Below are 13,428 nucleotides of genomic sequence, written 5' to 3' on the forward strand. Positions count from 1 at the left end.
GAGGGATATGGGTCAAATGCAGGCAAATGGGACTAGTTCAGGAAGGCACCTTGAACAGCATGGATGGCTGGGCTGAAGGGCCTGGTTCAGCACTGCATAACTTGCGACTAAATTTGGATGCTGCTTTTTCTCCTGCAGAGTAAATGTGGTATTTTCCACAAATTACTCTGATTCAGTGTGGGCAAGTTGGGCCGAAGGGCCTGTTTCTACGCAGTATGACTTTACATGACTATGTCTTGCATGACTATCATTGTTGAGAAAATCAGATACTGGTGATAAGACAGCAAATTAGTGTGAGGCGTCAGGTTCAGGAGTTTCCAATGACAGGTACTGGAGAACGATCAAGAATAAAACCTGTTCCATTTATTTCCTTTTAAGCATAGGCCGGTCCAAACATCAAATGTTGGACCTCCCATATGATTTATGCTATTAAACTGAGTGATACAAAGAGGTCAAAATGAAGATGATTTTTACATCCAAAATTTGAGCTGAAGTTTGAAGAGTTCTACCATCAAGCCATTGTGCAATATACCCTTTAGAAATAACCTTTATGTATCTCATAGAGCTTCTGAAAACTATTTTCAGCATTCTTGACTTCTAATGGTTTGTTCTATTAATGACCAAAATTACATAATTACTCTACATAAACACTTACCAAAGCAAATGCAAATTACACAGCTCACAGGGTGTTGAATAATAGATGCTCAGGGTAAAGTTTGCCAGACCTGCCTGTAGCTTTTGTTAAAACCAAGTGTGTTCATGAGTGATGTGGTCATTCAAGCACACAATATTCCTAGAACTGATTAGGGGATCTCCTTTTAGGCCTACAATTCACTTCCTGACCATCCATTATATTTTCAAATGTTTTGAGTAGTGCTACTTTGACCTTTGTACAGCGAGTGGAAGGCAGGTCGTAAAGTGTGTTTCCATGATGCAAAAAGGGTCAGAAATCCTGGCCCAATCTGTCAATATTTGTGTCAAAATGTCAAAGCTTATCAGCAACATCCCTGAAGAATTTTTACATTTTGCTTCCGCTTGCATTCTTTGTTTCCAGGCACTGACAGTTTTGATTTTGCATTTTAGTAGGAAGGCATCTGTGAAATGTGCATCAGATAAATTAATCTCAAATACATCTTTGAAACAGCCTTCCAGTCCCAATATGCCGAGCCAGTTTTTTGTTGTCTCTCCCTCTTTGAAAATTTAAAAAATATATACAATTGCATTTGAGCTTGCTCTTTTATATTTGAAGTGATATTGTTTGTAGGCACTCTACAGTGATACACATTTTACCTCACATCTGGACATCCAGTCACTCGGACATAAAAAAAATAGATGCCTTTTAAGTCTAGTGCCTACTTCAAGCATTACTAAATTATGCAGTTGATTTACATCAGCTCTGATCTCAACTTTTAGCAAATGTGGACCGACCACTTTACAATTCACAATTCAGACAAAGATTAATATTTATGATATGCAACTGTCAAAAAGATAGAATCACTTTATTTTTTTAGAAACCTACGGCTTGCATCTAATATTAATTTATAGATTCTCCGACTTGGCCCTGTCATACAAAAGGAAGACCAATCCCCACAATCCAAAACTCCAATGAGGGTAAAATAATAATATTGCAGCAAACAATTTGTGGATGAATGGAGTTATCCCTAACAATTTGCAATAAATTTATCATTCAAATTAGCACTGAAAATATCTAGCTGTCTGTATTGTTGAAATATAAACTCTGAATAGGTGCAACAATTTCTGCTGTGCTGTCGACCATGACTATATCGAGTGTTACTAATGAAATGAGCATTCTTGGTCACACCTCAATGAGCATTAGCCTTTAGGACAAAGCAGTTGTGGAATAAAGCTCAAATTTTCAACCAGTGAATGTTACTTATTTGTAAAAAGAGATTGTTAATGTCACCTTAAAATTTACATTAGTTTTAGAAACTGCATGGAACAAGCAGATCGTAATCACCATCAAAATTGGAATCAAAAGAATGTCATGCTGAGAGAAATGCAGCCTTCGGTACTGCCAATCAAGCCTCAAGAGATCTTGATCTCGGGGGTTAAAATGCAGATGCGCAATTCTATGGCAAGGCATAAAAGGTTAAATTACAATGATTGGCTACATTATGTTTTGGTCATGTAATCTTGAGGCCAGAGGATTGAAGAAAAATCAAATCAAATATTTCAATTGATAAAATGGTGGACTTTTCGGACAAAGATAAAAAGGCAGATTATTATCAGAGCGGAGAGAGAGACACTAGAAAGGATGAATTTCAGAGGGATCTAGGTGTTCTTTTATATGAATCATGAAGTTAGCAGGCATATCCATCTGGTAGTTTAAAAAAAAACATGTGGCGTTCTGGCCTTTGGAGTGGTGAAGGCCAGATCGTTAGATCTATTTAAAGTGGAGATGGATAAATATTTAAAAGATCAAAGAATGTAGGAATATGGGGAACCAGCATGGAAGAGGAGCTGAGGCCAGCATAGCTCACCCATGATCATATTAAATGGCGGGACAGGTTTGAGAGGCGTTGTGGTTGACGCCTTCTACTGTGTATAGCATGTCAAGTCAGAATATATTCAGTGCCTTTTGCTAAAATTTAAAAATTAAAAAATTTTACTCAACTAACTTTTACTAAAATTAACAGTGCAAAATCATAAAATTTCTTCCGAAGCACGAAGGTCAACTTCAGAAGATGAGTGTGTAAAAGCACAGAAGCTATGTAAGATGTATAACACCTTGTCCTCCCGCGTTTCCTATAAGTGTCTTCAAGATTTTTTTTAGAACAATGGCACACCTGAACAGCAGCAGCTGGGAAATACCTGCTAGTGTCGAGCTCTGATTTCATTGACAACAAGGAGTGAGGTAGAATACGCTGGATTGTTTTGTTCTGAACCTCTTACTTGAAATACTGTTAATACAGAGTTAGTGTGTGAATCATGGCCACTTCTGGAATATTTCATATTGCTCTGAAAATCTGACCCAGCATCTGCTGGCATTTCAAAAACAGTGTTCACATTTCAGGCTGACGACTCATCAGAATCCATCTTTGACCTGAAATGGTAACTCTGTTTCTCTTTCCATGGATGCTGTCTTTACAGTTTTCTGTTCTTGTTTCCAATTTTCAACATGTGGAATTGTTCATTACGTGTTGGTGTGACACACTATATATAGTGCTGATGTGATTCTGGCATTAAAGGTAGTTTCTTCTCCTCATCCTTGCTGGTGTATGGGTGCCCTGGTACTAACCACCTGATGCTTCATGGAGATCCTTTGTTCTGGAGTGAGCCTTAACAAATCTGGATAGATTATTTGCGGAACTGGAGCATAGCCTTTGGTGCTGCCAAGTGGATTCAGAATGACTTTTCCGGCAGTTAAGTCCCCTGCCAACCCTCACCACTGGTCTCTGTTCCTATCCCACAGCCTTAACAACTCCGCAGTGAACCTTAAGTGGTTAAGCTTCAATTTATATAACTAGGTGAGATATGACAAAAATAAAAATATATTTTGCCCTTGTAAGATGCTGTTTTAAAACATTTCTGAAGCATGATTTATGATCAATGTGTTTTAAATAATATGCTTCCAAATAGGGACATGAATATCACCCGGGCACTTAGCAGCAGCTTTATTTGGTTAGCCTGTTTGTTGTGTTAATGGTATGTGTAAATGCGGTTGTGCCGAGTGATTGGTCTCCTTGCCGCAGATTTTTAATGTTGAATCATGCATGAAGCAATTGACTTGTCCCTTCAAGTTATTTTAAAGTTGTTTTCATGCAAAGTTATTTCTTCAGAAAATTAGATAACTGTTTGACTTTGGTCAGTTAGGGAAGGCCAAATGAAAGACCACCACTTCCAGTTCTTCTGTTACACAACACCAAGCAGGGTGTTATTAACTCAATGCTGGAAACAATAGGCAATGGGTCAAGTAATTATATTGGAGTTTATATTGCAGTCCATAGTCATTGAGTCAAACAGCACAGAAACAGGCCCTTTAACCTAACTAGTCCATGCTGACCAAGATGTTGATTTGAGCTTGCCCCATTTGCCTGCATTTAGCCCATGCTTTTCTTTTCCACATATCTGTCCAAATGTCTATTAAACATTGTACCCCCTCTACAGCTTCATCTGGTAGTTTGTTCCATATACCCACCATCCTTCCTTGAAGAAATAACCCCTCGGATACCTTTACAATCATACCCCTCTCACTTTAAAACCCATGTCCATTCGTTTTAGACTTTCTACCATGGGGTAAAAAAGACTGTATCCATCTTCTCTATGCTGCTCATGATTTTACATACCTTAAAGGTCACCCTTCTGCTTCCTATGCTCCAACAAAACAAGTCCCAGACTCTCACTGTCAGGGCCCCAACAATTTCTTCCCTGATTTCACACAATGTTGTTGGATACACAATCAGGTTCTGCGGATTTATCCACCTAAATATGCCTTAAGACTGCCAGCACCTCCTGTGTTGTAATGTAGATATATACCATACACCACTCTTTCTTTTCATTCTTTAGCTTTCATTACCTTCTCCATGGTAAACGCAGATGAGACATGCTTATTTCACTCCATGCCCATCCCCTGCAGTTCTATGCATAAGCAAGCACGTTAATCCTCATGAGAGTCTTCTCTCCCTTTGTTTCTTCTTGCTCTGAATATACTAGTAGAATCCATTAGGATTTCTCCTTTACCTTAATTACCAAAGCATTCTTGTGTCCCTAGATTTAGGTTTATTATTGTCTCGTGAACTGAGGTACAATGAAAAGCTTTGTTTTACATGATATCCAGCTTAGTCAGATATTATACATCAATACAATCAAGTCAAACACAAATGTAATAGATATAGCAAAGCGGAAGATACAGAGTGCAGAATGTAGTTTTCAGCATTTGTAGCGCACCAGCTTCATCTACAAAAACAAATCTTTTTTTTGCCCTCCTGATTTCCTCTTAAGTGTATTCTGACATCTCTTCCATTCTTCAAGGGATTTGCTTGATCCCAGCTGCCTATACATGACATTTGCCTCCTTTTTTTCAGTATCTCTCGTCAACCATGACTTCCTAAACGTGCCAGCTATTACTTTTACTCTAACAGCTATTCCAATCTCACCTTTAATAATCTTTCTGGAAACCTGAAAACAACATCTCACAGTTGACCTCTGCAGATTCCTGTCTAATAGCATCAAAATAAACCTTGTCTCAATTTAGGAGTGGTTGACACAAAGGAGGAAAGCTTTCACCACTTGTTTTTCACTTTTCACTTTTCCATAGTGTAGATAGTATAGATAATCCGGAGTGTTGGGGAAATAATGGCTAATGGAATTTAATGCCGATCATTATAAGATAATGCATTTGGGGAGTTGCAACAAGACAAGTGAATGTACCAAGAAATTGAGGCTATTTAAAATGTGGAAGAACAATGGTATCTTAGAATACATAAATCCTTTAAGATAGCAAGACAGGTGACTAAGGTGAATTGATGTGCATAACATTGTGCACTATTTCAATAGATTAAATGGGAATACTAGTGCATTTCATAATATTTGTTTTTGGATTTATCAATTTTCCCTGTTTATCAATTTTGGACTAAACATGCTGCATTTTCTTAGACTTTTTAGACTTTCTTAGACTTTGCTTTTATATAAAATTTATTTTATATAAAATTATTGGGTTTAAGTTCTTGCATAAGCTTCATTTTAACATAAATAAAGTCTGCATTGCAGTGATGTGTTTTATCTTTCTCTGCTGGCAGGTAGATTTGTTGAAATGGTCGTTGAGTAAAGAGAGCAGCTGTGTTCAGGCCATCACCTCAAAACAACATTATAACTTTATTTACATCAATGTGAGTATGCAGTACATTTCTGTAATACGTGTGCTTTATGTTCCCTTTATTTTATCCAGCAAATGATTACTGAAGAAGGGTCTCGACCCGAAACGTCTCCCATTCCTTCTCTCCAGTGAGCTGCCTGTCCCGCTGAGTTACTCCAGCATTTTGTGTCTAACTTCAGAGACAGTGATCCGTCCATGGTCAAAACTTCTATGTTGCACTTTTTGGTTTATAATAATTTCAGATTAGCATTGTCAAGCTAGATGCCATAGTTCCTGCTTCCAACAAATAGAGATTATAGATGGAGGTAGATATATGCTTCTAACTGGGATTATTATTTATTAGTTATTGACCTAAATTGCTTTCTGTCTGGTGCTTTTGCAGAGAGATTTATGTGCATCTGGATGTGCAATGCAAAATTTTCAATAATTTAGAATTGATTTGGAAGCTTCTGGCAATGGAGTATCACAGCACATAACATCAGAGAAAATTATTTGTGGTTTGTGCTTGCAGAACTTAATCATATGTCACTGTTGGTAAATGATCCTAAAGTTACCAATATGGCCTGAAATCCCTCGGCTCCTAAAACTGCATCCAATTTGCATGTCCACATTTTTAACACCATTCATCTGTATCTGATGATCTTCTTTGGAATTTGATCTCTGTTTATTCCTGGCAGTCACCTTTGAAGATGTGGTCTCCACATCTGCAGGTATTTACACCATGCTCCTAAATGTACTACTGCTGAACTGAAATCTGGAATAAAAGCTGAAAATGCTGGAATCACTCAGCAGGTCAGGCAGCCACTGTGGAAACTGAACATGCTTCGCTTGGAAAACCCTTTGTCACAGATGCTGACTGAGTTGCTGAGTGTTTCCAGCTTTTATTATTTTTTATTTAGTTCTTGTCTGATTCAAGGAGGCACTTTATTTTGTTCTGCTATTGCCCAGGATATATCCGCCCCATCATTTTAACATTAGCAACAAAAATATATCTGCAGTCCCTCTGTCAAAATATTGATGTTTTTTTGACTAATTTTGATGTAAACCAATATAGTCAACTAAAGTAGAGTTGTTCTCTCCATTTCTTTTTGTGCCAAACATGTCTCTTTTTTTTAATTTAGAGCTTTTGGCAAACTCAGCTGCATTCAATTCATCTCAATTCAATTCAATTCACATTCATCATTGAGTTGTCAATGTGAATTCCTGAAGCATATCCAAATAACAGCACTCATCCAATGCATGTCTAAAGTTTCCTTTATTTCCAGTGGAAGGGTGGAACACCATGTTTTGGCACCAATTTATCCCTGTGCCCTGTAGGCAGTGTTTGAAGTGGAGAACAAACCAGACATTGTATGTGTGGGAAGGAACTGCAGATGCTGGTTTACACCGAAGATAGACACAAAATGCTGAGTTACTCAGCGGGACAGGCAACATCTCTGGAGAGAAGGAGATGCCACCTGCCCTGCTGAGTTTCTCCAGCATTTTGTGTCTAACTCCAGTCATTGGAAGCTGTGCACGGGAGTGAGATACTCTTTCTGCTGTGCAGTTGCAGGAAGGAGGTCTAGCGGCCAGTCATCCTTACAGGTTCACTGGCCCTGCACTGACGCCACAAGTCAATTGAACTTAAGATGTGCTGCCCCTCCATCGACTCCTTTAAGTCGAGACTTAAAACTCATCTCTACTCCCAAGCCTTTCTTGACGTCCTGTGAGCGAGGGCTATATGTATGTAGTGATGTTTGTATTTAATCTATGAACCACTGTTGTTTGTTATACTATTCTTATACCAATGTAAAGCACTTTGGTCAACGAGAGTTGCTTTGTAAATGTGCTATATAAATAAATGTGACTTGACTTGACTTGACATGGTGGCCGACTAGGAAAAGGGGAGATGCAACGAGACCTGGGTGTTATGGTACACCAGTCATTGAAAGTAGGCATGCAGTTGCAGCAGGCAGTGAAGAATGCGAATGGTATGTTAGCATTCATAGCAAAAGTATAGGAGCAGGGAGGTTCTACTGCAGTTGTACAGGGTCTTGGTGAGACCACACCTGGAGTATTGCATACAGTTTTGGTCTCCTAATCTGAGGAAAGACATTCTTGCCATAGAGGGAGTACAGAGAAGGTTCACCAGACTGATTCCTGGGATGTCAGGACTTTCATATGAAGAAAGACAGGATAGACTTGGCTTGTACTCGCTAGAATTTAGAAGGTTGAGGGGGGATCTTATAGAAACTTACAAAATTCTTAAGGGGTTGGACAGGCTAGATGCAGGAAGATTGTTCCCGACGTTGGGGAAGTCCAGAACAAGGGGTCACAGTTTAAGGATAAGGGGGAAATCTTTTAGGACCGAGATGAGAATTTTTTTTTTCACACAGAGAGTGGTGAATCTCTGGAATTCTCTGCCACAAAAGGTACTTGAGGCCAGTTCATTGGCTATATTTAAGAAGGAGTTTAAGATGTGGCCCTTGTGGCTAAAGGGATCAGGGGGTATGGAGAGAAGGCAGGTACAGGATACTGAGTTGGATGACCAGCCATGATCATATTGAATGGCGGTGCAGGTTCGAAGGGCCGAATGGCCTACTCCTGCACCTATTTTCTATGTTCTTATGATTCTATGTGCTAAGACCACCAGAAGAAGAATCAGCTTATCAAGAATAAGTTCTTCACAGCAACCATCAGACACCACAAAACACAAAACTAAAGAATTAACTGTTAACTGATTGGTCACATTAAGCACATCAGGCTTTTATTGCAATAGTATTGAATGTTTTTTTGTTTATTATATGTTATCTATGAGGATTGTGTTTACAGGCCTGTATCAGCTGCTGCAGGTGAAAATGTAATTGTGTCATTGTTGGTACATGTGACAATTAAATACCCTTGACTCTTTAAGAGATCTATAGCTCAGATGCTGGTAGTCCAGAGTTAGATGCTGCAACAAAGTAGTTATGAAAATGGCACAATAGTAGAGTAATCAACTGCAGATGCTAGACCTTTAACAAATAAAGAGGCAAATGCTGGTACTACGGTGTCTCCAACAGGAAAGGCTTGGTGATTAATGTACACATGCCATACACTGGCACCGGTCCATATAGAATTAAACATATAGAATCCGTCTGACAAGGAATGTGAAGCTTCGGCTGAAAGGTGAGCTAAGCAGTTAAAAGTAAGGCCTTCCTAGTAAGCTCACACATCAAAATAAAGGTCCGGGAACCAGAAGCGAATGACAGTGTTTCAATCCTGGGCCAGTTCTTAGGTTTAGATACTGAGTGGTGGAGATAGCGACTGACAAAACACATGATATTGGGTGAAGCTTGCCAGCTGAATCTCTGTGTGGCTTAGGCAAGCTCAGAAGAATAGGAAGAAAGTTGGACAGCATGGAGACTTACCAACAAGATGAAGATGGGTCTGGACTGGAAATTTGTGGAAGAGGTAGGGAGAGCAGATGAGGCAAAAGCAAGAAGTTAGAAACAGTTGAAAAGGTGAAACATATACAATTCTCCTTCCCATTCCTACACAGATCTTTCTGTCCTCGGTCTCCTCCATTGTCAGTGAGTCTAAACACAAATTGGAGGATCTAATATTTTCCTTGGGCAGCTCAGTGGTATGCATTTTCATTTCTCTCATCAGGCATCCCTAGCATTTTTTAAATTCTTTCTCTCTCTCTCTCTCTCTCTATCTCTCTCTCTTTTCATGCACGAAAGAGAGAAATAGAGAAATAGAAATATCCCTTCATTCCCTGCATATCCACACCTTTTTAAATCCTCTTAAACTCCACTGTCTTGTCTGCATGGCAACAAGAGGAAATGTAGTTTGGAAAGAGAACTAAGTAAGGGCAACTCTTTTGAAACTGTGGTGGTGAGAATTGATGAAGAGGGAAAAACATCTACACATATTCTGAGGATTCTCTGCAGATATATTTTATGTAGGCAGTTCTGTGATCCATGGCAATGATGTTTCGGGATTGCTCTGGTGATTCTGCCATATCCCTATAGAAATGATGCTGAAAATATTCCAGCTGTGTTGTGAAAAAGATCTAGAGGTTTACAGAACTAAGCCTGAGACTCGCATTATTGACCGGTAGGGGATTCTAAGAAGATGCCAATGGAGACACCAAAATCATTGATTCAAAACTTTCATGAAAGGCCCACTTCCATTGAAAACAATAGGAAAATCAAAAAGATGCTATGAATATAGACACAAAAAGATGGAATAATGCAGCGGGACAGGCAGCATCTCTGGAGGGAAGGAATGGATGACGTTTTGGGTCGAGACCCTTCTTTAGTAATTCCAGCTGAGTTACTCCAGATTTTTATGTCTATCTCCGGTTTAAACCAGCATCTGCAGTTCCTTCCTACACAAGATGTTATGAAGGGCAGGACATTTTTTAAAAAGTACAAAAACAAGGTTCGTTTTCTAACAAAACAATAAACATAAATTAAATGTGGTTAATAAATGATGAAAGAACGGAAACAGAAATCCCTTCCCGCACGAGATGTCTGGATGATGCCTGAAACAAGGCACATGATGGGAGGTCGTGATCGCAGCTTGCAAGCTTATATTGGTAAAAATTTAGTACAAATGCAGATGTGGGAATTGTAATGGGAATAAGATAACTTGAGTGTGATAAAATATGACAAGTAGAAGTCAAGTGGTGCAGTCAAAAATTACATGCAGGTGCAGGTCTTATTAAGTACAACGTGTGAAAGTTTTGTGATGTATTCCCCACCTTTCAGACATACACACGGTGCAAAATGTCAGCAGATCACAACTGAATAGCTTTGACCCATTGCCTATTTCCAGCCAGTGTGCGAGGACTAGATAAAACCCAAGCAGCAGCCAAACCTGAAAGGCTTTGAGTGGTGTCAGAAAGAACTGCAGATGCTGGTTTAAACCGAAGATAGACACATAAAAAGGTGACATTTCGGGTCGAGACCCTTCTTCACTACATGTGACAGCTTTTCTTGTCCATCTTAAGCTTTGAATTGTCATGTTAATTGGTCTCTAATTGAGTGTTGATGAATTCAGATTTAGATTTAGATTCAGATTCAATTTTAATTGTCATTGTCAGTGTACAGTACAGAGACAACGAAATGCATTTAGCATCTCCTTTGAAGAGCGACATAGCAAACGATTTTGAATTAAAAAAATAAATAATAAGTGTCCGTGGGGGGGGGGGGGGGGGGGGTGATTGGCAGTCACCGAGGTACGTTGTTTAGTAGATTGACAGCGGCCGGAAAGAAGCTGTTCCTCGACCTGCTGGTTCGGCAACGGAGAGACCTGTAGCGCCTCCCGGATGGTAGGAGGGTAAACAGTCCATGGTTGGGGTGAGAGCAGTCCTTGGCGATGCTGAGCGCCCTCCGCAGACAGCGCTTGCTTTGGACAGACTCAATGGAGGGGAGCGTGGAACCGGTGATGCGTGGGGCAATTTTCACCACCCTCTGCAATGCCTTCCGGTCGGAGACAGAGCAGTTGCCATACCATACTGTGATGCAGTTGGTAAGGATGCTCTCGATGGTGCAGCGGTAGAAGTTCACCAGGATCTGAGGAGACAGATGGACCTTCTTCAGTCTTCTCAGGAAGAAGAGACGCTGATGAGCCTTCTTGATCAGAGTAGAGGTATTGTGGGTCCAAGAGAGGTCATCGGAGATGTTGACTCCCAGGAACCTGAAGCTAGAAACACGTTCCACCTCCGTCCCGTTAATGTGGATGGGGGTGTGCGTGCCGCCTCTGGACTTCCTGAAGTCTACAATGAGCTCCTTGGTCTTCTTGGAGTTAAGGGCCAGGTTGTTGTCAGCGCACCATGCTGCTAAGTGCTGGACCTCCTCCCTGTAGGCCAGCTCATCGTTGTTGCTGATGAGGCCAATCACCGTTGTATCATCTGCATACTTGATGATGGTGTTAGTACCATGTACAGGTGTGCAGTCATAGGTGAAGAGGGAGTAGAGGAGGGGGCTCAGCACACAGCCCTGAGGGACGCCGGTGTTCAGGGTGAGGGTTGAAGAGGTGTGTTTGTCTAACCTCACAGACTGGGGTCTGTTGGTTAGAAAGTCCAGTATCCAGTTGCAGAGGGAGGGGTCGATGCCCAGGTTACCGAGTTTGGTGATCAGTTTTGATGGAATAATGGTGTTGAATGCTGAGCTGTAATCGATGAACAGCATTCTTACATAAGTGTCTCTGTTGTCAAGGTGGGAGAGGGCGGAGTGAAGTGCCGTTGAGATGGCATCCTCCGTACTCCTGTTCTTGCGATAGGCAAACTGATAGGGATCCAGTGTGGGGGGTAGGCAGCTTTTGAGGTGTGCCAGGACCAGCCTCTCGAAGCACTTGGTGATGATGGGGGTAAGTGCAACTGGGCGGAAGTCGTTGAGGCTTGCCGCAGTGGAGTGTTTTGGCACTGGCACGATGGAGGTGGCTTTAAGGCAAGTGGGGACAACTGCTTGGGCAAGTGACAGGTTGAAGATGTCAGTCCAGACGTCTGTCAGCTGCGCAGCACAGGCACTGAGCACGCGCCCGGGGATGCCGTCAGGGCCAGCAGCCTTACGTGCATTAGTCCTACTCAGTGCCACGTACACGTCGTAGGGGGGTGAGTGTGAGGGGTTGGTGATCGGCAGGTAGCACAGCCTTGATGGCTGTCTCTAGATTGTCCCTGTCGAAGCGGCCATAGAAGTGATTCAGCTCCTCAAGGAAGGAGGCGTCGCTGGATGTGGGGGTGATATTGGAGGGTCTGTAGTCCGTGATGGCCTGGATGCCTTGCCACATGCGTCGGGGGTCGGAGTTGTTGTTGAAGTGCTCCTCAATCCTGAGCTTATGGCAATGCTTGGCCTTCCTGATGCCCCTCTTCAGGTTAGCCCTGGATGAACTGTAGGCTCGAGCATCGCCTGACCTGAAAGCGGTGTCCCGTGCTTTCAGCAGTAGCCTGACCTCGCTGTTCATCCATGGCTTCTGATTCGGGTATATGGTCACCTGTTTGAGGGAGGTGACACTATTGATGGTGGAGTTTATAAAGTCCAGAACAGAGGATGTATAGGAATCAATGTCCGTGTGAGAGTCAAGGGTGGCCTGGGCTGCAAACGCCTTCCAGTCAGTGTTTCCAAAACACTGCTGAAGTGTGAAGTCCGCTTCCTCTGACCAGACTTTAACTGTCCTTACAGTTGGTTTAACCCGTCTGATGAGTGGGGAGTACTTAGGGAGCAGGAACAATGAGACGTGATCAGACTGACCAAGGTGGGGGAGGGGGATGGCTTTGTAAGCTTCAGCCATATTGGTGTAGACTTTGTCCAGTGTCTTGTCTACTCTAGTGGGGAAGGATACATGTTGGTGGAATTTGGGGAGTACAGTCTTCAGGTTGGAGTGATTGAAGTCACCCGCAACAATGAAGGCTGCCTCGGGGTTGTGCGTCTGTTGTTTGCTAATGGCAGTATGCAGCTCTTTCATTGCAAGCTTGGCATTAGCATCAGGAGGGATATAGGCTGCAGTCACAACAGTGGAGGTGAACTCTCTGGGCAGATAGAACGGTCTGCATCTAACCAAGAGGAATTCAAGGTTAGCTGAGCAGTGACTCTCGATGATGGTGGAGTCCGTGCACCATGCTT

The 13,428-nt window shown here is 41.6% G+C and overlaps 1 protein-coding gene across 3 annotated transcripts in view; it reads left to right on the forward strand.

Annotated features, from left to right (window-relative positions):
- Positions 1–13,428, forward strand: part of crppa (CDP-L-ribitol pyrophosphorylase A) — a 230,206-nt gene that overhangs the window by 67,961 nt on the left and 148,817 nt on the right. For all 3 annotated transcript variants that reach the window (XM_055661840.1, XM_055661847.1, XM_055661831.1), the window contains exon 7: positions 5,760–5,849. In XM_055661840.1, the coding sequence (XP_055517815.1) occupies positions 5,760–5,849 (90 nt within the window). The remainder of the gene's footprint in view (positions 1–5,759; positions 5,850–13,428) is intronic.

Source organism: Leucoraja erinacea, chromosome 2 (genome assembly GCF_028641065.1).
Source record: "Leucoraja erinacea ecotype New England chromosome 2, Leri_hhj_1, whole genome shotgun sequence".
In the NCBI taxonomy this organism is placed as follows: domain Eukaryota; kingdom Metazoa; phylum Chordata; class Chondrichthyes; order Rajiformes; family Rajidae; genus Leucoraja; species Leucoraja erinaceus.